General features: G+C 44.2%; 1 protein-coding gene across 4 annotated transcripts in view; it reads right to left on the bottom strand.

Moving 5' to 3' along the window:
* The window catches only part of ATP6V0A4 (ATPase H+ transporting V0 subunit a4), a 71462-nt gene that overhangs the window by 27425 nt on the left and 17747 nt on the right, over positions 1–26290 (bottom strand). The window contains exons 1-12 of one of the 4 annotated variants that reach the window (XM_027538881.1): positions 22902–22972; positions 19150–19283; positions 17251–17329; positions 16870–16964; positions 12287–12412; positions 11297–11391; positions 10002–10128; positions 7277–7359; positions 6297–6390; positions 3517–3729; positions 2569–2719; positions 915–1054 (exon numbers count right to left, since the gene is read on the bottom strand). In XM_027538881.1, the coding sequence (XP_027394682.1) occupies positions 915–1054; positions 2569–2719; positions 3517–3729; positions 6297–6390; positions 7277–7359; positions 10002–10128; positions 11297–11391; positions 12287–12412; positions 16870–16964; positions 17251–17329; positions 19150–19266 (1320 nt within the window). In that variant the 5' untranslated portion in view covers positions 19267–19283; positions 22902–22972. Of the gene's footprint in view, positions 1–914; positions 1055–2568; positions 2720–3516; positions 3730–6296; positions 6391–7276; positions 7360–10001; positions 10129–11296; positions 11392–12286; positions 12413–16869; positions 16965–17250; positions 17330–19149; positions 19284–20897; positions 21098–22901; positions 22973–26290 lie in introns of those variants that run through there. The other 3 variants (XM_027538880.1, XM_027538879.1, XM_027538882.1) reach the window with 3 other exon arrangements.

The raw sequence follows: 26290 nt of genomic DNA, 5'->3' as shown, positions 1-26290 counted from the left end.
GCTGCCACTTACGCTGCTGAGGTGTACGGCAAGTCAAATCTATACTCGTGACCTTGAGGGGGCTTCTCTGGTGGCTCAGACAGTAAAGAATCTGCTTGCAGTACAGGATACCTCACTTCGATCCCTGAGTCAGGAAGATCCCCTGGAAAAGGGAATGGCAACCCACTCCAGTATTCTTGCCCAGAGAATCCCATGGACAGAGGAGCCTGGCGAGCTATAGTCCATGGGGTCGCAAAGAGTCAGACGTGACTCAACTGAATTGATTAAGTTGAAACAATGCAGGCTTGAGTTGTCTCAATCTTCACAATACTGTGAAGGGACTTCATGGAAAATGTGGAAATTTCAAGTGTGAACTGATGTGAAGACATGATATTCAGGATTCCTCAGTGTTACATAAGGACATGGAGAACGGGCTGATTGTAGAAGGGCTCTGCCATGAAAAAATAGTTGTGATATTTTGAGTGAAAAAAAAAGGAAGCTACAAACTAACATGGACTATTTCATCTCAATTTTAGAAAATTATATACTTGTGTATAAGCACAGAAAAAAGCATTAATTGTAATTTTCTCTAGGTAGTTAGATTATTGTATTTTCCCAATTTTTACAAGAAACATATATTGCTTTTCTAATCAAAGGGGGGAAAAGATCAATGTTGGGAAAAAAAAGTAAAGGAAAAGATCAATACTTTCTTGAAAAACATACAATAAACAAAGATGGTACTGTACCAAACCATCCAAAGGCTTTACCTTTGGCCAGGAATTTTTATGCTGAATTCTGGTCCCTTTTTTAACTCTCCAACTTTCCCTTACTTTTTAAAACAACACTTTATTTCCATGGTGAAAACAACAGACACATTTTTCATGTTCTATTTATAACCTCCAAGAAAACAGGTGAGACAGTTGATGGGCACCCACCTCATTGGTCGACTTCTGAGCGAGCAAGTGTTTCTCATTAAGGACCATCCAAAGGGCTGCCAGGAACATCACAGTTCCATGACCACAGTCTCCAAACATCACGGCGAACAGGAAGGGGAAAGTGATGATGGTGTAGGGAGCTGTAGAGGTGAGACCACAATGGCCTGAGTCCTCCCAACATTCTTTCAGCCCCACATCAAAGATTTCCCTACCAGGCTCCATGACATAAAAGCTGGTCCCTTGCATCTTTCTGTGTCTGTCTTCTCTCACCATCCCCACCTCTGACACTCAGCCCTCACATACATTAACTCCTCAGTAGGTAAATATTTGGCAACCCACTCCAGTATTCTTGCCTGGGGAATCCCAGGGACGGGGGAGCCTGGTGGGCTGCCGTCTGTGGGGTCGCACAGAGTCGGACACAACTGAAGCGACGTAGCAGCAGCAGATAAATATTACTGCTGCTGCTGCTGCTGCTGCTAAGTCGCTTCAGTCGTGTCCGACTCTGTGCGACCCCACAGACGGCAGCCCACCAGGCTCCCCCGTCCCCGGGATTCCCCAGGCAAGAATACTGGAGTGGGTTGCCATTTCCTTCTCCAATGCATAAAAGTGAAAAGTGAAAGTGAAGTCACTCAGTCGTGTTCGACTCTTCGAAACCCCATTGACTGCATCCTACCAGGCTCCTTTGCCCATGGGATTTTCCAGGCAAGAATACTGGAGTGGGTTGCCATTGCCTTCTCCGAGGTAAATATTACTACTCCCCACTTTACAGATGAGCTGCGTTTTGGAGTAGCTAAGTGACCTTCTGAAGCTCCAATACTTTGGCCACCTGATGAGAAGAGTCGACTTATTGGAAAAAACTCTGACATTGGAAAATATTGAGGGCAGGAGGAGAAGGGGCAACAGAGGATGAGATGGTTGGATAGCATCACCAAACTTTGAGCAAACTCCAGGAAATAGTGGAGGACAGGGAAGCCTGGCATGCTGCGGTCCATGGGGTCGCAAAGAGTTGGACGTGATTTAGCAACTGAACACCACCAACAAAAATGACTTTCCCCAAGATCACAAAGTTTAATGGGATTTAAAACCAGTTTTCTCTCTCTAAGTGCTTTCTATACCCTGTCCACTACCACCTTGTTTGTTTTTCAACCACTCACATGCACCACACACCTCCAGCAATTACTCACAGGACCCTACAATACAGGTCACAAATTAGATTCAAACTCAGGCTGGAGAACAGCAGCACCATGAACTGCTTGGCTAAAGGACATCTGGTCTACCCTCTTACTTTACAAATCAGACTCAGTGATACAGTATCACTGAGAATCCAGTCTTCCGACTAAAAGTCCTATCTGTGCCCATTGCCATCTCTCCCACACAACACTATGTGACTGTGAAGATGCCTAAGATGACCCTCATTGAATCAGTAAGAAAATGAAAACTGAATTTGTCTGCCTGAGAACAGGTGAAATCCTGTCAAGGAGTATATCTAGCTAATCACCATTTTAAAAGACAATTAGGGGCATCAGAAAACCAAGTAAGATTTTAGGAATGTCACAATTCAAAGCAATGAATTGCCAAGGCCACCGCTGTGATAAATCCTGTTCAATTTTCATTTACAAGCTGCCTGATTGAGAAACACATCAGATTCCTTTACCTGGGTTCATCTCCCGGTAACTGCCTATGCCATATGCATCTACAATATTCTGGAAGCCAGCTGTGAATTTATTTGTCCTGTTAAACGTGGGAGGAGCTGTTTTAGACTGCACTGCTGTCAAGATGGGGACCATGGAGGAGCCACTTAGTTCCTGCAAAAAGAACATATGAGAAGATGTTAGGAAGAATGCCATTGGCTGGGCATAAGCACATGGCTCACAGCCCAACTCCTGTCACTTACTCGGTGAACTTGGGACAATTTCTTGATCTGAGACTCATGATTTCATCTGAAGTTAGTACTTATGTAATGTATCTTAAAGGAAGTTGTCAAAGAAAGTAGAGTTCCTCCTGATTCTCAGGCAATCTCCATCCTCAAGCTCCTGCAAATGTTATGCACAGTTCTGAGCCCTCTACTCTTCCTTCTGACTTACTCTCTCAAGAGTTTATTCACTTTCCAAATTTTGTTCCTGTATTCCTAATGGCCTTGACCCTCTCCCAAATTTCCATGGGGCAAATAGGTGATGAGACAGACCCCCCACTGGGCAGAGAGAGGACTCAAGAGCACGGTGAGAGTTACACAAGGTGCCTGAGTGCTCAGCACAACGGCAGGCATGGGGAGCCATCCACTCCCTGCCTTCTGGCTATTGTTGCAGGTGTCTGGCTATCTGTCTTTCCAGCCCGACAAAGCTAGCAGAGGGACAGCAGCACATCAGCACCCAGTACACTCTTGCTAAGATCAAAGAAATGTCACCTGTGGGTAAGACACTGAGAAGAATAGGCCTTTCTGACATGTGCCCACACACTGGGTAAGGACCAAAGGCGTAAAGATAGAGACAATCCTACCAGGTAAGGGTCACGTGACTTAGGAAGCTAGCAATCTGAACACCTGGCAGAGGGCCCACTCAACTGGACATGACCCTCCCCGCCCCCTGCCCCCTCCCGCACGCACCACGCCTTGCTCCAGTGCCCTCCTGATGCGCACGGTGTCAGCCACTGGGAACCAGATCTCAGCGATGACACACTGCTGGGTGATGTCAATGTTGCACAGGTTCAGGATATGATAGATGGCCTTCATCTTCTGCACTTTGATGACCCAGGAGTGCCAGTTGGCAGCTGCTTCTTGCAGGAGGCTCTGACGGTGAGACTCTGTCTGTGTTAACACCTGGCCAAAAAAACAGCACCCAGCAAAACAAAGGACACTCAGGGAGATGACAGATAACATGGCAAAAATGCAGGACAGCCAGACCTGGAGGTGTCCTCGGCTCCTGCCCGCTCCTCTGCCTCGCAGTTCTCACCTGGCCTTGAACTCCTGCACTAGAGGTTAAAGCCCTGAGGCCAGGACTGTATATTCCTTTTCTTCTAAACCCCTTATAGTACTATTGTGATAGGTTGAATGGTGTCCCCGCAAAAGACATGCTGAAGTCCTAAGACTGGTAGCTGGGAACATGATCTTGGAAATATGGTCTTTGCAGATGTGATCAAGTTAAAATGAGGTCATGCTGGAGTAGGGTGCGCACTACTCTGGTATGATCAATGTTTTTATAAGAAATCTGGACACTGAGACCCACAGGGAAGATGTGTGTGATGGAGACAGAGACCGGAGTGATGCATCAACGAAGCAAGGACCAGCAAGGATGGCTGACAGCCACCAGCAGCTGGGAAGATGCCTTAGTCCACTCGAGCGGCTATGATAAAACATCATAGACCGGTGCTTTGTAACAAAGTTTTCCCAGTTCTGGAAGGTAGAAGTCTGAGATTAGCATGGTTGAAGGCCCTTGTCTCGGCTGCAGACTTCAAATTCTAACCCAACATGGCAGAAGGGCAAGCCAGCTCTCTAAGGTTCTTTTTAAAGGGGCATTAATCCCATGCAGGAGAACCCCAATCTCATGAACTAATCACCTCCCAAAGGCCCCATCTCCCAATACCATCATCCAGGGCATTAGGTTTTTGTGGGGTTTTGTTGCCTTTTTTTCTTTTTTGCTGCACTGGGCCTTCGTTGTAGCACACAGGCTTTTTATTGCTGCACTCGGGCTCTCTCTAGTTGTGGCAAGCAGGGGCTACTCTCTTGTTAGGGAGCACAGGCTGTAGGGAGCACGGGCTGTAGGGTGCACGGGCTCAGTAGTTGTGGTGCATGGGCTTGCTTGCCCCCAGCATGTGGTATCTCAGTTCCTGGACCAGGGATTCAACCCATGTCCCCTGCATTGGAAGGCAGATTCTTAACCACTGAGCCACCAGGAAAGTCCCAGTCATTAGGTTTTTAACATTCAAATTTTGGGGTGATATATACATGCGAACTATAGCAAAACAGGCAAGCAAGGATCCTTTCCTAGTGCCTTCAGAGGAAGCCTGGCTCTGCTGGCACCTTGATCTCAGACTTCTCAAGACAGAACTGTGGGAGAATAAATGTGGTTATTTTAAGCCACCCAGTTTGCCGTAATTTGTTACATCAGCCAAAGGAAACATACATCTGTTGAAATGCCTTACATACTAAACCTCTCCAATAAATGACAAGTGAATTAATGAATGAAGGAATGATAGGTGATCTGGCCCACACAGGATTTGTTTAAATGGAACCAGTTTTTGTTCTGATGATACAACCCAGTAACACTTTCAGTAACCATTACACAGGGCTACCCAAGACATCTGAAACCTAAGTGTAAGTCTAGCCTAACTTTCATCCTCCTCATGAGACTTTTGTTTTGTTTTGGCCATTCCATCGGGCATGCAGGATCTTGTTCCCTAACCAGGGATCGAACCCGAGTTCCCTGCAGAGGAAGCACAGAGTCCCAACCCCTGAACCACCAGAGAAGTCCCTCCTCATGCAGTTTTCATAAAACCTGGCAAAGTATTCGGGGGAAAGGACTTCAAGGGTAATTGCTTCAGGGAAAGAGTCTCCCTGACGTGACAAAGAGGGAAGAGAGAGGATTAGAAAATCAAACACTGCTTTTTCTGGGAAGATGAACACACACACATCAAATTTCTAAAGATACTCATCAAGTATCTAGATTTGTGCTGATCAGACAGCAGCCACATTAAATACAAATAAAAATCCACTCCCCCAGCCACATTTCAAATGCTCAGGGGTGACACGTGGCTCACGGCTATGACACTGGACTCACATGCTATATAACAATTCTGCCACCACCTACTGGACAGAGCTGATCTGGAATATACCATTTGATATAGGCCAGCAGCTTTCAGGGATCACTCACAAAGCTTATTACTATTATTGAAGAAAAGTCCTATGTTTTGAGAGCCATCCTACGTGACAACAGATTCAGTATGAGGATATGAACTAGGGGCGTGTTCATATGTGAAACTTGACTCGCTGCCTTGACAGAATTAATTGCTTGGCTCACACAACCGGGCAATTCCGTGCAGAAAAAAAATCAGCAAGACTGGCTGTTCGCCTTCATTGGCTAGTGAGTTATATCATAGAGGCGGCCTAGGCCAGTCTGGCAATAAAAGGTTCCTTCTATCAGCCTGGGGTGGGGAACTGAAGGCTGACCAGGGCCGTGGTTAACTCTAAGCCCCGGCAAAGCATCCCTGACAAGCAGAATCATCATGAGCTTAGTGAATGCCATCCATCTACTAATTAAGAAGCCTTCTGCAGCAACAGCGAGTCGAGCATAGCAGACATTCCAGCCAACCTTGGAGCAAGCGCCCTGGGAGACAGGACTCATAGGAAATGGCAGGTGTTTATGTCACACGCCTGAATGCCTCACTCACGGTGAGTAAATCTTCCAGCCTCATGTTGACGCCCTGCAGCATCTCTCTGCGCTCCAACGCCAGCTCTGGGCAGGGGTATACAGTGGCTCGATACCTGTGTTTCAAATATTCCATAGGACACACATGGGTGATTGCCAAGAAGCATAGGCACATCCTTTTCTACTAACCCATCCCTTGTCCACTTTGGTTAGATGACCACTTTCCCCCACAGTAACCATCTAGCGAGCAGCCAGACACTGGATCTCGGCCTACGGTTCCCAACACATGGCTCACACCATCTGAATTAAACCTGTGGTTCTATTATATGAATGGGCTCCACTCAAACCACAAAACCCACCAGCTGGTGTATAAAAACGACTGCAAGCTTGACTAGTCTTGTCTTCTCCCCAGAACTTACTGTTTTGGTGTCTTTTCTCTACTGAATTTCTGCTTCTAAGGGGCTGCACATAAGATGATTCAGTAACCTCAGAAACGACTAAGCATGCAGTTTGCTTGTTGTTTAGCAGCTGATAAAGGGGTGAGAAGGAATCAACTGAAACGTCTTTTTCGACCTTTTAAATTTTACACATCAAGATCTCTCTGTTTCTATCCCCACAGTTACTAAAAAGCAGTTGCCTTTTTAGCACTATTATCAAACGTGGGAAAGTTATTCAAAAACCTTAAGCAACCTCAAAGAAGCCCTACTCGAGCCTTGCTGTTGTTCAATTGCTAAGTTATGTCCAACTCTCTGTGACCCCCTGGACTACAGCCTGCCAGGCTTCTCTGTCCATGGGAATTCCCAGACAAGAATACCAGAGAGGGTTGCCATTCCCTTCTCCAGGGGATCTTCCCCATCCAGGAAATGAACCCATGTCTCCTGCACTGGCAGGAGAATTCATTACCACTGAGCAACCAGGAAAGCTTATTTGGATTTATTGCATAGACCCTGAACTAATCCTGATCCAAATAGCTGATGAAAAGAACCTTTAATAGTCGCTTACCCATCACAGACCTTCTTGATTTTCTCCCTGAGCTGTTCTCCTTGATAAAATATGATGAATATATTCTTTTTAATTTCTTCTCTCTGGAAAATCAGAACAGTAAAATGCATGTGTTTAGAATTTATTTTTTCTAAATTTAAAATTGGAAAACTTCAACTTCTCCCAGTTGATTCAAGTTTGTAATATTATGATTGAGGGCAAGGCCACGGAGGCAGGCTGGGTGGAGCCCTCAGGCAGGCTGATACAGCCTCAGAGGGACAACATCGCTGTCTGCTACATGAGAGGGATCACAGCCGAACCTTGTATTCAGCTCTGAGCCCTGTGTTTAAGAGATGTGTTAATAAACAACACAACACACAGAAGAGAAGGAACCAGGATATGCAAGCCTTAAAGTAAAAGTAGCTGACCTAGCTCACCAAAGGTAACTCATAAACAACATTTATACTTTAGGGACGAATGGTATTTGACATTTAACAAAGACAGAGCCAGCAGTCATGCAGGGATATGAGAGCTGGACCAGAAAGAAGGCTGAGCACCAAAGAATTGATGCTTTTGAACTGTGGTGTTGGAGAAGACTCTTAAGGGTCCCTCGGACAACAAGACCAAATCAGTCAATCCTAAGGGAAATCAACCCTGAATATTCATTGGAAGGACTGATGCTGAAGCTCCAATACTTTGGCCACCTGATGTGAAGAGCCGACTCATTGGAAAAGACCCTGATGCTGGGAAAGATTGAAAGCAAAAGGAGGAGGCAGCAGAGGATGATGGTTGGATGGCATCACTGACTCAAGAGACCTGAGTTTGAGCAAACTCCGGGAGACAGTGAAGGACAGGGAGGCCTGCTGTGTGGCAGCTCATGGGGTCTCAAAGAGTCGGAGATGACTAAGCAACCGAACAATAACAATGAAGAGCGGGTCTAATGTTTGACTTACATACTCACTGTATGCCCAAAGGAACACTAATTAAATGCATTTTTAAAGTCCAAGTCTAACATTTCATAAGAAAAGGAAAATAGGTATTTCACAAGCATATATGGAAATGTTCAACCTTAACTGTAAGCAAAGAAATGCATTTTTTTACTCTTATTTAGTTTGGGGTGGGGAGTGAAGGTAAAATTATGAAACCCGTTGTTGGGAAAGTGATAACAAATCCTACACACTCATTACACATGACTTACGTCTCAGGTATCTTTGGAATCAGGTATGACTCCACTGAAAAGCTTCTTGTCAGGACATATCAAGGGGTCATGAAAATGCCCACACCCTTTAAGCCAGCAATCCTATTTCCTTGAATTCATACCATGGAACTAGTTCAGAAGTAAACAAAAATTCACATGCATGACGATGCTTATCATAGTGTCTATATTCTGGAGAAAAATTGGAAATTAAGTGTCTAAAATCAGATAATGAATGTCACATCAACTCAATGGAGACATTAGATACCAACTGAAAATATCAAAATGAATTGTCTCTTTGGTAGCTGCTCATGGGAGCAGGAAAGGGATATTTTAGGATTCGGGGAGCTGCCTGCTTTACATTATTTCCAAAGGTTCCCTCACCCATGGAGCACCACTCCCACCCACGGTCCTTTGCTGACTCTCTTAAGATCTTCTTGTCTCTGGATTCACCAGACCCAGGAATCTATTCTGACCACACACCATCTGCTCAGTGACCTTCAAAGTCATCAGGCTAAAGTCATCTTACTTTATAAATACTCTCTTTACTACCACCGGGACTACAGAATGTCAAAATATGATTATGAAAAGTAATGATTCAATGTCACATTTTAAAATATTAATATTTATAGGACACACTGTAATACAGGAGGGCATTTATATTATATAAAATCAACAGAAGGCAAAAAAAAAGATTTCCATGTTTTAACTACAACAATATTAAATCATACCTGCCTATAGCTATGGATTACAGAAAAAGAGCACAAGAAAAAAATAAAAATAAAGACATGAAAATGCTGAATTTTTGTATTTTTTAAAAACAAACTTTTTTCTTATTTTCTATGAAGTTGTTTTCCATGAAATAAAGCTTAAAATTGCATTTTTAGCCTTTATTTTTTACACTAGATTATGATTTTTTTTTAGAAATAAAGCAAGCTTCTTGGAATTAAAAAGTGGATTTAAATACTAACCAGAAGGGTGGAAGAAGCAAATCCTACAAAACTAGTAGCAGTAACATGTGGCACTCAGTGAAGGAGACCCTCAAAATCTTCATTCCAAACGTATAGTCTGCTGACGACCAGGAACCAACTGCAAGCTGGTTAACAATGCGGGCTCCTGGGCACCACCACAGACGCAATGAATCAGAATCCACACTGAACAACATCTTCTGCTCAAGAGCACCCTGGAGCTTGGAGCACACTGACCTACATTAGTTATCAGGGCTTTGTGATGAAGACACAGCTGCCGACCTATGCAGCACCAGTACAGCAAAGTTTCCAGGAACTTGTCCAGTTAAGTCATTTGGAGGAATGACCACTTATGAGGTGCTAACAAGACTCAGTCCTAGAACTGACCTTTCATAGGTATTATTGAAAAAGGAGGGATGGGGAAGAAAAAAGAAAAGAAAGGAGAAAAAAAGGAAGTAGATATTAACTTCATAGAGCTAAAGACTCAGGATTTGAGAGAACAAAAGCCCCCTGGCAGGGAAAACCCCTCTGGTGGGGCTACAGGAAACTTATGAGAATGTTTTCCGCAGCCTGAGATACCCACTGTAACGGGATCTTCCAGAACTGTGTCCATCTCACTGAACTTTACGTAGATGTTTCCTCGGCAAATTCGCCACAGCAGCCTCTCAAAGGAAGCCATCCTCTCCCGGTTGACCACACCGGCTGTGAACCTGGGCAGTCAGAAGAAGAGATATTACTGAGGCACAGGGAGTGGGTACAGGCAGAAGACCCCATGGGATGTGAAGATAAGCAGACAGAAGGTAGAAGCCCACTGCCCTCTAAGCAGGAAGGAAGGACATGGCCCTGCTTAGCACTCTGGATCCCAGTCCCAATGAACCCCAACTCCCCTCTGACCTCCTGTTTCCTTTGACATGTCCACGTGTCCTTAATCATCCCAATACTATACGTTCACTTATTTGCAATTAACAATATGACAGACCATTCATTATATCATTGCAGCTAAAAGAAGCAAGTATTCAATCTGCTCAACAATGGTCTCTATGCATTTATACAAATAATGTACTAAGACTGAAATGTATGTATTGCTGTCTATACGTCTCTACTTATACAATCATCTAGGTATCTGGATAAGTTTCTAACTCAAACTTTTCACATTAACTTAAAATGGTTACTTTCATTGGCCCATTATTGTAAATATATGTTACCCAGTATTACCTTCTGATTAAATATTTTCAATGCATAGTTTCCTTTCCTTTCCAAATTCAATGTCTAGTGCTCAAATAGCAGTATCTGCTGAATAAAGAACTAGAATTCCAAAACTCACTCTCAATTTTACTTCAACAGTAAATGAAATCCCACCATTTTGAATCATCACACATTTTGGTGGGTATTATCATACTCTGTTACTTCTACTTGTGGAAGACGTGACTGCCCAACTACCACATTGCTAATTACACTTCAAACTTCACACTCCAAATCTATTATCAAAACAGTATTTTAGAGACAAGGCAAAAAAAAAAAAACAAACATGTATCCCATAGCCCTCCAGGGACAGTCGAGAAACCCTACCTAAACAATTTTCACTATATCCTTCCCACGTGGAGACAATACAAACGTCGCACTCTTCAGACTCAAGAATGTCAGTCTCACCATTAAAAAGATAACACTACCTACACCTCCACCAACCAGATCAGGTTAAACTTGGGTTTTTTACTGGATGGAGGCCTATAATCGTGTGAAACTGTCCTCTTGTCAGTCATGATTTGTCCATTCATTCATTCACTCAAACAGTCAGGGAAATCTACCACATGCCAGGCACTGAGCATGCAGACCAGGGACCCAACTACATATAACTTTCAGAGCAGGAATTTCACTGACCCCAGCTTTCCACTGATGTACGCAGGCGTAGGTCTCAACTCCAGGAGACCGGAAGTGTCTTCTACAAAGAAATCATCTGCTAAGTTGGCTTCTGTCTGAAAGTCAAAGAATCACTATTTTCATTTAAATGTACTTAGACTATCTTAAAAGCACCCACATTGCATGATTTCATCTGCTTTTACATAATTACTCAATTTTCTACAAATAGAATTCAGAAGACCTGATGCTTAAACCTAATTTAGTTTTCTGTTTCAAATAAAGATGTAACTGTGTATTTTTTTTTTTTAACTGTGTATTTAAAACAAGGTCTCTTCGTACCCAAATCCCAAATCTGCTCAAACTAATTGTTGTGCTTTTTTCTGACTTCCATTTCTCTCTGGGCCATTTGGGCCACGTACTTTATTAGTGAGCTCCTTAAGGCTGAGCACCGAAGAATCGATGCTTTTGAACTGTGGTGTTGGAGAAGACTCTTGAGAGTCCCTTGGACTGCAAGGAGATCCAACCAGTCCATTCTGAAGGAGATCAGCCCTGGGATTTCTTTGGAGGGAATGATGCTGAAGCTGAAACTCCAGTACTTTGGCCACCTCATGCAAAGAGTTGACTCATTGGAAAAGACTCTGATGCTGGGAGGGATAGGGGGCAAGAGGAGAAAGGGACGACAGAGGATGAGATGGCTGGATGGCATCACTGACTCGATGGACATGAGTCTGGGTGAACTCCGGGTGTTGGTGATGGACAGGGAGGCCTAGAATGCTGCGATTCATAGGGTCGCAAAGAGTCAGACACGACTGAGCGACTGATTTGATCTGATAATATTTTTGCATTCATTTCAACCAACGCCACATGCCACCCTAACCCTCGCCACCCACAGCCCAGCCAGACAACAGAAACATCACAATTTACTCATATTCCAAACCAACCAGTTGTCAAAATAGAAATTTGAGGTTCTAGAGAAAAGGGCCCTTGAATACACAGTCCCCAAATTACAACCTCAAAGAAGTCCTGGGTTTTCTTCAGGAGATGTTTGAATTCCGTCAGTTCTAGGAAGTTTTTCTTCAAAGCCTGATAGTTCTGATTGGCTTCCTGAAGCTCTCCTTCCAGTTTTTCTAGAGCAGTCTTTGCAGGAGGGAAAAAGAAAGTAAGCCAGGCAGAAAGCACTATGACATTTACTGTACATTAACCACAACAAATAATATCAAGTATGCAGAGCATCACAACGTAGCTTGAAGTTGAGAGGCCTGTTCAGTCAAACTCAACAAGACTGTAGAGCTGAAAGTACAGACATCACTTTGCTGACAAAGACCTGTATAGTCAAAGCTATGGCTTTTTCAATGGTCATGTATGGATGTGAGAGATGGACCATAAAGAAGGCTGAGCACCGAAGAATTGATGCTTTCAAATTGCGGTGCTGGAGAAGCCTCTTGAGAGTTCCTTGGACTGCAAGGAGATCAGACCAGTCAATCCTAAAGAAAATCAACCCTGAATATTCATTGGAAGGACTGAGGCTGAAGCTGAAGCTCAGTACTTCAGCCACCTGAAGAGAAGAGCTGACTCATTGGAAAAGACTCTGATACTGAGAAAGACAAGGCAGGAGGAGAAGGGGACAACAGAGGATGAAATGGTTGGATGGCATCACCAATTCAATGGATGTTGGGTTTGAGCAAACTCTGGGAAATGGTGAAGGACAGGGAAGCCTGGCATGCTGCAGTCCATGGGGTTGCAAATAGTCAGACATAACTCAGTAACTGAACAACAAGTCCAGCCATGGTCATACACTCTCAGGAGTTCCCTTATCAAATGGGGAAGACCAGAAAACACTCTGGGGAAGGAAAATGAGCTACATGAGAAGTCAAGAGATTCTGGCAAGTCACATATCAGAAAGGGGATTTTTGCTTTTGTTAAACAGGTAATAAGTATATTTGTTTTCAAATTAACAGTGGTTATTTTAGTGCTCAGACATTCAGTCACGTCCAACTCGTTGCCACCCCGTGGACTGTAGCTCACTAGGCTCCTCTGTCCATGGGATTCTCCAAGCAAAAACACTAGAATGGGTTGCCATTTCCTCTTCCAGGGGATCTTCCCAACCCAGAGACTGAACCTGCATCTCTTATGTAAACTTGGAAACAAAAATACTTGTTACCTGTTTAACAAAAGCAAAAGTCCCTATGCTTGTCAAAGTTTAATGTAATATCAAAGAATATCCACAATTATTTGAAAAGACTATTAAAACACTCCTCCCTTTCCCAACTACCTATTTTTCAAGACTAAATTCTCTTCATATACTTCAATGAGAACATATCACAACAGATTCAAAGCACACGAAGTCAATCTTCTATTAAGTCCAACATATAAATTTGCTAACAACATCACTCTTCACTAAAGTTTTTTCTTTGAAAATACAATTATTTTTAATTAAAAATGTTAACATGTAATGAGATATTATTTTTAATGAATTAATAAATATTTTACTTTTTTCAGTTTTAGTTCCTAATACAGTTGTTGTTGTTCGGTTGCTCAGTTTTGTCCAACTCTTTGCAACCCCGTGGACTGCAGCACACCAGGCTTCCCTATCCTTCACTATTTCCCAGAGTTCACTCAAACTCATGTCCATTGAATCATCCCCTTCTGCCTTCAATCTTTCCTAGCATCAGGGTCTTTTCCAATGAGTCAGCTTTTCGCATCAGGTGGCCAAAGTATTGGAGCTTCAGCACCAGTCCTTCCAGTGAATATTCAGGGTGGATTTCCCTTAGGATTGACTAGTTTGATCTCCTTGCAATCCAAGGGACTCTCAAGAGTCTTCTCCAGCAGTAAGTATCAATAAACATGAAGTGAAGTGAAGTCGCTCAGTCATGTCCGACTCTTTGCGACCCTGTGGACTGTAGCCTACCAGGCTCCTCCGTCCATGGGATTCTCCAGGCAAGAGTACTGAAGTGGGTTGCCATTTCCTTCTCCAATAAACATAACCCTCCTAAATAAAGCTCTTTGGGATCCTCAACAAGGTGTTAAGAGTAGTATACAATCAAGGAACCAGCCCAAGGAGCCTGTAGGACTTGAGAGGTAGGACAGGGCCAAGGAGAGCAGATTCTGCTGGTCAGGATGGACCTGACTCAGGCAAGAAGGACATCATCAACACTCTCAAGCAGGGAAGTGACATAGTAGAGCAATACAGTCCAAGGGGTCACAGAGTCGGACACAACTGAGCGACTGAGCATGCACACAATAACCTAGAAGGGAAAAGAATCTGGAAAAGAATCTATAAAAAGATTATGATGAGAACATGAGCCATTAAGCTAGCTCACAGTTCACAAGAACAGGTGTAGGTGTTTAGGAAGGTGAGGGGGATGGAGGCAGGAGTGGAGCTGGTAACTAACAAGGCTGGTGCTAGAACACCAGGGGTAAGACTGAAACTGGAGATGATCTTATGGAAATCCTATTTGTATGGATTAAAACCTTCTCCTCAAATATCCAGATTTTAATATGACCAGATCCAAAATATATTCAAGCAGAGTTGCCAGTCTTGTCAGTCTCATGACTCCGTTAGAGAATCTAGACTTATGCTACTGGTGGCTCCAACAATTTCAAGAATTTTAAATTATCTTAAAAGAAAACAAAAAAATCACATGAGAAAACCCAGCCAGAGATAAGGCTCAATAAATGAAGTGCTTCCATACCTGTTCACCTCTCTTAGTGAGCTCTTTCTCTTTTGAGGATAAAAAGTCCTTTTTTTTTTTTTTTTAACGAAGATCAATAGGGCCTTCCAGGATTTGGATCTGCCCACTTTTTGACAACATGTGAAATGCCTGGCTGGATAAATCACAAGCTGAAATCAAGATTGCCCAGATTGTGGAAAACTGAAGTGGAGGCTTCGAATAGTCCCACTGACCAGTCCCAGTGCAATGAGTTTGTCTGAAAATGCTGGAAAGTCTGGTGCTTGGAGAGGGTGCCACTGTCTCTTGTACATAAGGTCATGATGTGTCTATGTCAAAAGTTCTTATATATTTCTTTTATAAGCTGAAAGAAGGTCTATTTTTATGTTTTTAGGTCTATGAATGGAACGTTGTAAATGCCTGTCAAACAATAAATAAACATTGAAAAGTGAAAAAAAAAAAAAAAGATTGCCTAGAGAAATATCAAGAACCTCAGATATGCAGATAATACCACACTAATGGCAGAATGTGAAGAGAAACTAAGGAGCCTCCTGATGAAAGTGAAGAGGAAGAGAGTGAAAAACCTGGCATAAAATTCAGCATTCAAAAAATTAAGATCATGGCATCTGGTCCCATCAGGCAAGGTCCATTCAAGGCAAACAGAGCGGGGAAAAATGGAAGCGGTAAATGATTTTCTTTTCTTGGGCTCCAAAATCTGTGTGGATGGTGACTACAGCCAAGAAATTAAAAGATGCTGCTTCTTGGAAGGCAAACTGTGACAAACCTAGACAGCATATTAAAAAGCAGAGACGTCACTTTGCCAACAAAGGGCCATACAGTCAAAAGCTATGGTTTTCCCAATAGTCATGTACAGATATGAGAGCTGGACCATAAAGAAGGCTGAGCACCAAAGAATTGATGCTTTTGAACTGTGGTGCTGGAGAAGACTTTTGAGAGTCCCTTGGACTGCAAGGAGATCCAACCAGTCAATCCTAAAGGACTGAAGAACCCTAAAGAATATTCATTGGAAGGGCTGATGCTGAAGCTAAAGCCTCAATACTTTGGCTACCTGAAGCCAAGAGCCAGTTCATTGGAAAAGACCCTGGATGCCAGGAAAGACTGAAGGCAAAAGAAGAGGGTGACAGAGGATGAGATAATTGGATTGGCATCGCCAACTCAGTGGACATGAGTCTGAGCAAATTCTGGGAGACAGTAAAGGACAGGGAAGCCTGGCATGCTGCAGTTCATGGGGTCGCAAAGAGTCAGACACAACTTAGCAACTGAACAACAGTAATCTTTTGACATCCTCTCCCCCTGGCTCACCCTCTCCCCTCGCCCCACAGCCTGCTCTCAAAGCTCCCAGAGGCAAGGCCATGTTTCACCAAGGTGCCTTGTGCACAGCAGATACTCAGTGTTTTACAAAAGCAAATTGACAGAGAAGGGAGAGAAAGAGGGAGGGGTCCTCCAGCCACAAAGGCCTTAGCCAAAGAAAACTGCTACCTTCTCCCACTTGACCTCAGAATCCAATCTGAGGGGATGCCTCAATCCAGAGTGGACCCAATGCATGAGACAGACAATTCAGAAGCAAACCACTGGATCCCACAACTGTACTTCTGGGTATATTTATCCAAAGGAAAGGAAATCATAACTGGAAAAGAAACGGGCATCCCCCTGCTCATCGCAGAATTGTTTACAATAGCCAAGACATGGAAACAACACACATGGCCACCAAAAGGTGCAAGAGTGACTAAAAACTGCACTTTAAAAACTGGGGGGCTTTTCCTGGGGGAGTAACACTGAAAAGTGGACCAACACATAAACCCACCCCCATGCCTTCAGCAATGGGGTAGAGGACCATGAGAGGCTTGCAGCGTTCACAGGAGACAGGCTTCGACACCGTACTCTGTTAATTCAGAAAGAACCTACCTCCAGGATGATCATTTCCCGTGGGAGAGGGGTCAGCGGGGACTTCTCAGGCACCTGAATCTCAATCTCATCTTGCATCTGATCTTCCAGAAAACCTGAAGGATGAAACCCCACCAGAGAGCGCAAGGTGAGAGTGTTTTATCACACCTAAGCAATGGGGCCAAGTGGGACTGATGCATTTCCCAGCTCAGCTGCCTGAATTGCCCTGGCACCTGCCACAGAACCTGGCCCCCATCTCTAGCCTCCTCTGCCCCCAACCAGGTCTGTCTCAACCTAGAGTAGCAGTATCACACATAGAGGCAGATTGCAGGACATCACCCCTGCAAACCATCTCCCTCCCTACCAGTGCACATTCAAACTGCAAGCAGAAAACTGGCTTACGCAGGATTCTCTCCAATGATTCACACCTTCTGACTTCATTCACAAATTTCCTCTGGAAGCGGCTCTCTTTCACATTTAACTAGAGGGAGAGGAAAGCCACAAGGCACACATTAATAGCAACCGCTGGCAACATATTCTCTTTGGCTATTATTAATTATTAATGCTGCAGAATGTTGCTGGAATCATCTTAGGACTAGATACTTCCATGAACAAGACAGGAGAGTTCCAGTCAAAATATACCTTGATATTCTTACCCTCAGTTCCCCAAATGCCACAAGCTCTGGCCCCTGTAAACTTTTCTTAAGTTTTAGCTGCACTTACTATCCAAATTGCTTTGAATTCCTCAATGGAGTCATGAATACAATAGGACCTTGAATATAGCACAGCTCCAAGCAGTGGATCCTGGTCTTCAAGAAAAAGACAGCATCCTTTTGTGCTGGTGACCCCTCAGCTCAGCCCAATAAGTGTTATTAAGGAGCTACCCCATGTCAGGTCCTGAGTTGGAACTAGGGCTGCAAAGACATGATCCTTCTCTGAAGGTCTTAGTTTTGACCGGACCTTAGTGGGAAAATGAGTGGAATTAGTGAGTCCCATTTTCTAAATTGAATTCAAAAGCTTTTGGCGAGGACCTCAACTGCCTCTGGGAAATGATACCCCGATTTACTTAAGACAGTCCTATAGTGACAGACCGGAGAAGGCGATGGCACCCCACTCCAGTACTCTTGCCTGGAAAATCCCATGGACAGAGGAGCCTGGTGGGCTGCAGTCCATGGGGTCATAAAGAGTCGGACACGACTGAACGACTTCCCTTTTACTTTTCACTTTCATGCATTGGAGGAGGAAATGGCAACCCACTCCAGTGTTCTTGCCTGGAGAATCCCAGGGACGAGAGGCCTGGTGGGCTGCCGTCTATGGGGTCGCACAGAGTCGGACACGACTGAATCGACTTAGCAGCAGCAGCAGCAGCAGCAGCAGCAGCATGGTGACAGACGGTAAACAGACTTATTATGGTGATCATTTGAAATGTATAGAAATACTGATATCCTGGTACTGTGGTGTGCTAGGAACTACCAGTGTTGTAGGTCAATCATACTTCAAAATCAAACAAACTCATAGAAAAAAAGATCAGATTTGTGATTACCAGAGGTGGGAGTTGAGGTAACAGAGAAATTGGATGAAGACCGTCAAAAGGTACAAACTTCCTTTTATTAGATAAATAAATTATTATTAGCTAATTACAGAAATAATTTTATCTAGTTATGAGATAAATTATTAGATAATTAGATAAATTAGTAGATAAATACGTACTAGGGATATAATGTACATGATAAATATGATGAACACTGTTGTACATTATATGTGAAAGTTGTTAAGACAGTAAATTGTAAGAGTCTTATGATGTAAGTCAAGTCATTATGCCATACACCTTAAACCTATACAGTGTTATAGGTCAATTATCTCAATAAAAATGGGGGTGGGGGGGTGGGAAATACAGTCTAGCTGGAGAATATCACCCTCAAGAGACTGTGGACTCCCAAGATACTTTTTCCTCAAACTCACTGGTCTGGAAGCACTGTTCTTTGCCCTCATAATAAGATTGGCAATCCATGTGCCCACTGGTTATATCAAATGTCTTGAAGAGGTACATAGGAAATAAAGTACAATGTCATCTTTTTTATTATATTACAGTTTCAAAACATCCCTATAGAGGTGACACATAAGGAGGAAGGGAGAAATGTTTGCAAGTCAGTTGACCAATGTTATCACAAATTCTAGCCAGAAGAACAAGAACCACTGAATTCCATTACTCCAGCCCAGGGCGCTTCTCCCTGACCTTTATTCACCACCAAGAAGTGGAAACTCCACCTTCTTTTGGTCTCCTATGAATGAAGTACTTACATCTTTGAACTGAACCAATCCAAGCTCTCCAAGCTCAGCTACACAGCAGTATGCAGCCTCCACCTGGAGAAAGAGCTGTGACAAACACATTTCCTCACTTCGGAATATGGACGCCATGTTGGCCCAACCTTGGTCTGCGGGACACAAAGATATTTGAGGTAAAAAATGTGTCACTGAGTTATATTAAAATCCAACAGAAGAAAAAAGTGCAACAGGAATCTTTCCTAAATTTAAAAACATAAACAATAAACAACAAGGTACTACTTTTCACCACCTATCAGATTGGCAAAAGATTTAAAAATATGATTAATTAACTCACATTTGGAGAAGGTGTGAGGAAGCAGGCATTTTCAGACACTTGATACTTGAAGTGTACATTTGTAGAGCATTTTTTTGGTATAGCTTTTTTTAGAGAGCAATTTGTCAGTATCCGCCAAACTTTATGTTATTCATACCCATGACACAAGATTTCCACTGCTCTTCACCCAGATAAACTCGGAAATGTAAGGGAAAATGGACTCACAAGGATGTTTCTGACAACACTGTATTTACTAATTATAATAAATGGACCTAACCTAGATATCCATCAACAGGGGAATGATTAAACTGATACAACAGACAGAACTCTGTGCAGTTAGCAGGAATGAAATAAATCTGTATGTCCTCTATAAGGAAAAAGGATACTCACCTAGAACCCACTCTGACCCAAGACTCTCCAGATTGCCCTACTGCTGCCAAATCAAACTGTCTTCCTCAGATCCTAACGTTTTGGAAGAACCATCACATATCCCAGAAGGAGTCCCCTTTCCTTATAATTTTATAATGTATAATCTACTATTTGCAAACACTGGGTTTATCCCCCCTGTTTTAATCCTTCCATTGTCCCATTTTCCCACAGATTAAATTCTAAAACCCTTGATGTAGCCAAGGAAGGGCTGTGTGCATCATCTGGCCTCGGCCCTCCCTTCCCGTTTCCCCGAATTTCTCTGAGAACCTTTGTTCAGGCTTTCCCAAGATTTAGAACCTAAACCCCTTCCTCCCCACCCTGCATCCCCCATACCCCACATACACCTGTCATTTCTCCCTCTTGGGTAAGAATCCTCTTCTTCCATACACCTCTCCCGATCCCCAACACTCAGAGCGAACTAAGCCCCCTTCTTTGTGCTCCTAGAATATGTTGCTTAGTGGCTAAGTCAGGTCTGACTCTTTGCCACGCCACAAACTGTAGCCCACCAGGTTCCTCTGTCCATGCGGTTTCCCAGACAAGAATACTGGAGTGGGTTGCCATTTCCTTCTCCGGGGGATCTTCCCAACCTAGGGATCAAACCTGTGTCTCCAGCACAGGCAGGTAGATTCTTTACCACTGAGGCATCTGGGAAGCCCTCCCAGAATATAATCGAATACTGCAATTAATCATCTGCAATTACTTGCTTCCTGTCTGTTCTGCCCACTAGCCAGAAAAGCCCATGAGATCAGAACTGTTTTTCACTCCATCACCCGTCTAGCTCAATCCCAAAGAAGAGGCTCAAAAAACATTTCCGGATTTACTGACTAGAAGCAAAAATCTCCTCCGACCCTCCCGAATGGAGAATCTGGTATTCCATTTGTGCCTGCTGACACCCAGATGAATGAATTTTTCACACGGCCGGTTCTAGCAAGCAAGGCAAAGTTTTCATAGAAAAGACACAGAAGAAGACATGAGCTTCCTGCAGACCCAAGAGGACAAGACAGAGACCCTCCCTTCCTACCCCAGCCTTGTCCGAGCCGGTCCTGGGCGCGGGACTCCCGCGGCTTCCTTGGCGGGGCCGGGAGGGTAGGGCTAGCGAGCGGCGGGCGGATGGGACCAGCCCGGGCCGCGGACTCCGCAGGCGACTCCCCCAGCGACCGCCGAGCCCCTCCCGCGGCTTCTCCTCCTCCGGCGCTCGCAGAGCCGGAGGCGGGCTGTGTTGTATCAACACCGGCCTGTTCGAGGCGAGAACGAACCTGCCCCGCCGGCCGGCCCTGCTCACACACCCCCTCCCTCCCCCGCCCAACCTGTGCCCTCGGCCACGACCTTGGGGCCCCACCGGGGTCAGAGCCTTACTTCTCTAAGGAAGACACTTAACCCCTAGTGAGGGGAGGGATTGGGAAGAGCCGACTTGAGGCCTCAGAAGAGCCCTAGAGATAACCTTCCTGTGTTTTAATATCTGTTGAAGTGAAGTGAAAGTCGCTCAGTCGTATCCGACTCTTTGCGACCCCATGGACTATCCATGGGGTTCTCTAGGCCAGAATACTGGAGTGGGTAGCCTTTCCCTTCTCCAGGTCATCTTCCCAACCCAGGGCATCTTCCCAACCCAGGGATCGAGCCCAAGTCTCCCGCATTGCAGGCGGATTCTTTATCAGCTGAGCCAAATATCTATTGCCGCTGCTGCTAAGTCACTTTAGTCGTGTCCGACTCTGTGCGACCCCACAGACGGCAGCCCATCAGGCACCCCCGTCCCTGGGAGTCTCCAGGCAAGAACACTTGAGTGGGTTGCCATTTCCTTCTCCAATGCATGAAAGTGAAAAGTGGAAGGGAAGTCACTCAGTCGTGTCCGACTTTTCGCGACCCCATGGACTGCAGCCTACCAGACTCCTCCATCCATGGGATTTTTCCAGGCAAGAGTACTGGAGTGGTTTGCCATTGCCTTCTCCGAAAATCTATTACACCGTATTAAAACACTTCTTATCGCTGGAGAGATAACATTAAAAAATAGTTTTGGAAAACCAAAGGGAAAAAAAGAAAAAACACATCACACTCACTACCCTACCAACAATTAATTTACAAAATACTTCAAAAGGAGACTATACAAACCCATCTAAATATATACACTACAGCTAAAATTCAGCTTTATTGTGGCCCAGGTGAGTTGACACAGGCCAGCTGAGTGATGCACCCTTTCCTCACTGAGGACTGCTCTTTCCCGTTTATCTGGGAGAGCCATGAGGGGTGATTCAATGAGGTTTCTCTGCAGGAGCCACCTGAGTTCCCTTTGTAGAGTCTTTTCTCCAGGTGAGGTGAGTAGATCCCCCCACAGCCATGCTGGATGCCTGTAAAATGTACCCTGGAATAAGGAGGGTACCGTTTGGATTTTTTACACTTTATTATGGAAAAATTAAAGCATCTTCACAAATAAAGAAATAGTATAAAGAACCACCGCCCCATGTACACACCACTCAGCAGCAACAGTTGTTGAATTTTGTATCCTCTAATACCTACCCATTTCTCCTACCCACTCTGGGCTATTTTGAAGCTAATCGTATACATCATATTTTTCTTTCAAAATATGTGAATACCAAAATATTCAAAAGATACAAAAGATAAGGATTCTTCTCTGTATATGTTATACACACACACACAATACAATGGTCACATGCAAAAATTCAGTAATAATTTCTTAATATCAAATATCCAGTCAGTGTTCAATTTCCCAGATTGTCCGAAATTTGCCTTTTTAGTAAGCCTTTTAGATGATTTTTGTGTATGACCAAATAAGAACCATTGCCTTTGAGAACACAGGGTGAAAATCTAGCTTTCATTGGGAGGAAACAGAGAAGGGTGAATGCAATTTGCAAACAATCAGCTAAGAAGCAGCTGTTTTGCACCCAGGACAGTAGAGTCAGGGCCTCTGAGAGCCCTGGAGGAAAGGTACCGCTTGGGCTTCTTAAGAAGCAGAGCTTGGCTACACCCATCCATCTTAACCCGGCAGACCCATTCAAGAGTCCAGACTCACCTGGGCAAAGCTAGCTTCCAAGGCTGAAAACAGGATTGGCAAACCAAGGCAGGAAGCTCAGAACTGAAAACTAACAAAGGCATTACCAGTGTTGACTCTGCCTCTGCCATCAGATAAGCTCCAGACCAAGGCGAGAGAAGCCCCCGCCCCAGTCGGTGCCTCCCTCTTCTTTCTCACTTCTCCTCCCCACTTCCTTTCTGCTCTTCACCCCAACTCTGAGTGCTATATCTTTTGGTCAGTGGGTGGAACAGTAGCTCTCAAAGGTCCTGGTGCTCAGGAATTACAGAGAAGCAAACACAGAAAAAAGTACATCTTGATGGTTAAGAGCAGAGTTGAGATCCAAACTGCCTGGGTCAGGACCCCATCTCTGCCTTTGACCACATGTGACCTTGGGGAAGCTATTTAATCCCAGGGTCTCAGCGTCCTAGGTGGCACTGGTGGTAAAGAACCCACCTGCCTACTTAAGAGAGATAAGAAACATGAGTTCTGATCCGTGGGTAGGGAAAATCCCCTGGAGGAAGGCATGGCAACCCTCTCCAGTATTCTTGTCTGGAGAAGCCCTTGGACAGAGGAGCCTGGCAAGTTACAGCCCATCAGGTCACAAAGAGTCAGACATGACTGAATGACTATCACTTTCACTTCACTCTCAGTGTCCTAATCTATAAAATAAAATAGGATCTTAGATGTTTATTTAGCGTGTGGAAATATAGGAAGGAGAGATTATTTTCAGGTTTGCTATTTTTTTCTCCTAGAGCCCCAAATCAAAGGTGCAGAAGGCCAGCATGCCTGTATGACATTAGCAGGACTCTAAATTGGCGCAATCGTCTGAATGGGAGTATGCTTGTCCTTTGACCCAGGAATCTCAGAACTCTCAGAAGTTCATCCTAAAAAAATAATCTAAGGATACAAATCAGAATTTAATTACAATCATGTCTATTGTAGCATTGTTTGTAGTAAGTACCTACTTGTAAAAGACCCAAATTCTTTCATCCATTCAGTATTTTTGAGAGTCTGTTATGTGTTGACAAAGGTCCGTCTAGTCAAAGCTGTGGTTTTTCCAGTAGTCAATTACAGATGTGAGAGTTGGACCATAAAGAAAGCTGAGTGCCGAAGAATGGATACTTTTGAACTGTGGTGTTGAAGAAGACTCTTAAGAGTCCCTCAAGACTGCAAGGAGATCCAACCAGTCTATCCTAAAGGAAATCAGTCCTGAATAGTCACTGGAAGGGCTGATGCTGCAGCTTAAACTCCAATACTTTGGCTGCCTGATATGAAGAAGTGACTCAATGGAAAAGACCCTGATGCTGAGAAAGACTGAAGGCAGGAGAAGGGGCCAACAGAAGATGAGATGGTTGGATGGCATCGCCGACTTGATGGACATGAGATTGAGCAGGCTCCAGAAGTTGGTGATGGACAGGGAAGCCTGGCATGCTGCAGTCCATGGGGTTGCAAAGAGTCAGACATGACTGAGCAACAGAACAGAACGGATTATGCGCCCTCCTGTTCTGGGCTCAAGGATAGAGCAGTAGATGAGAGACAAGGCCCTGCCCTCATGAAGCTTATGTCCAGATGCAAGGAGATAAACAGTAAATAAGTAATAAGTTAGCAAGATATTGCAGATTACAAAGACTGTAATTATAGAAAGTAGGCTTTAGAGAAATGAAGAGAGATTATTTTAGATAGATGGTCAGGGAAGATCTCTCTCATTTAAGAGGAGATAGCATTTGAGCTGAGGTGTGAAAGATTTTTTAATGGGCTGGTTTTGCAAAAAGAAGCTGCTGGAAGGGTATTCTAGGCAGCAGGAACCTGGATGTGAGAGCAGGGGTGTGACATTGGAGATCGACTTCATCACAATAGCTAGTATATCTACTGAGTTCTTGCCATTGTTTTCATGGCTGTAGAACACAATTAGATACTTTACCTGTATTAGCCCATTCAATTTTCTTAGTAACCCTACGGCAGTGTTCTTATTCTCATGTTACACATAAGGAAATGGAGGCACAAAGAAGCTAAGTCATTTGCCCAAGGTCACACAGTCGCTCGTGACAGGTCATTTGACACAGTGGTTTACATCCACTGCATGATATTGTCTTATGGTCTAAAAAGGCTCACCATATTCAAGAACAGAAAGGAGGCCAGTGTGGCTGGAACATGGGAGGAGTGGGGAGAGGTCATATGAGGTGTGTCAGGTGGAGGCAAGGGCCAAGCCACGTGAGAGCTGATGGGCCAATAAGAAAGTTGGATTTTATTCTAAACACACCAGGAAGCCCTTTGGGAAATTTGAAGCAGGGGAGTGACATTACTTGATTCATTTTTTTTCTTTTTTTTTGGCCTTGCCATGTGGCATGCGGCAACTTAGTTCCCCAACCAGGGATCGAACCTATATCCTCTGCATTAAGAGTGAGGAGTCTTAACCACTGGACCTCTAGGGAAATTCCTAGATTAACAGTTTTAAAATATTACTTTGACTAATGCTTCTGGAAGGATAGAGTAGAAGTAGTTTTACTATCACGAAGAAAAAGTAAAAACCCTGAACATTATATATACAATAAATATTAGAAGGCTCTAAAAGGTACAGAAAAGACAGACTATCTAAGGACCTCCTGGTCTGAGGAACAAGGCTGGGGTGTGTCCTCTGGGTTTTCTTCTGCCTCGTATATTCTAGATGCAGTGCTGCGGAATCCAGCAAGATATGCAGACAAAAAAAGAAAAAATTTCCAAAGTCTGCTCTCTCTAGCCAAAGGAACAGGAAGGGGGCAGGATAGCCAGAAAGACTTTGAGATAGGATCACTCTAACCCAGCCAAACATCCCAGAAAAAAACTGTGGCTGCAGGCCACCATGCCTAGACTTCTTCCCTTACGCAGTTACACCAAAGCCACACCCCCAGGGTAGTGTCGGAGAAGACTAAGTGGGGCGCCGGGACTCCCCGCCCACCTGTAGTAACAAGGCATTCCTGTTAACCTGTGTTGGGATACTGTCAGATGAGACAATCAGAACATTCACCTCTGCCAATTGGTAATGATGCCACCCCTCCACTGGGACGTGGAGGTCACCTGATTGGCCAAGCACTTCTCTGCTCCTCCCAGCCAGGGTGCAGCTGGGGCCCAGGGTAGGTCACCCCAAGTTGTACCTCAATAGCATGTTGGTGGTTCAGACAGTAAAGAACCCGCCTGCAACACAGGAGACCTGGGTTCAATCCTTGGGTCAGGAAGATCCCCTGGAGAATGGAATGGCAAGCCACTCCAGTATTCTTGCCTGGAGAATTCCATGGACAGGGGAGCCTGGCAGACTACAGTCCTCAGGGTCGAAAAGAGTCAAACATGACTGAGCAACTGGCACTCTGTTGAATTAAAGTTACTTAAGAAAGTCAACTCAAGTGGGGCACTTT

The sequence above is a fragment of the Bos indicus x Bos taurus genome, chromosome 4 (assembly GCF_003369695.1).
Source record: "Bos indicus x Bos taurus breed Angus x Brahman F1 hybrid chromosome 4, Bos_hybrid_MaternalHap_v2.0, whole genome shotgun sequence".
NCBI classification, from domain to species: Eukaryota; Metazoa; Chordata; class Mammalia; order Artiodactyla; family Bovidae; genus Bos; species Bos indicus x Bos taurus.
The sequence above is the reverse complement of the archived record's forward strand: the minus strand, read 5'-3'. Positions and strand labels throughout refer to the sequence as shown.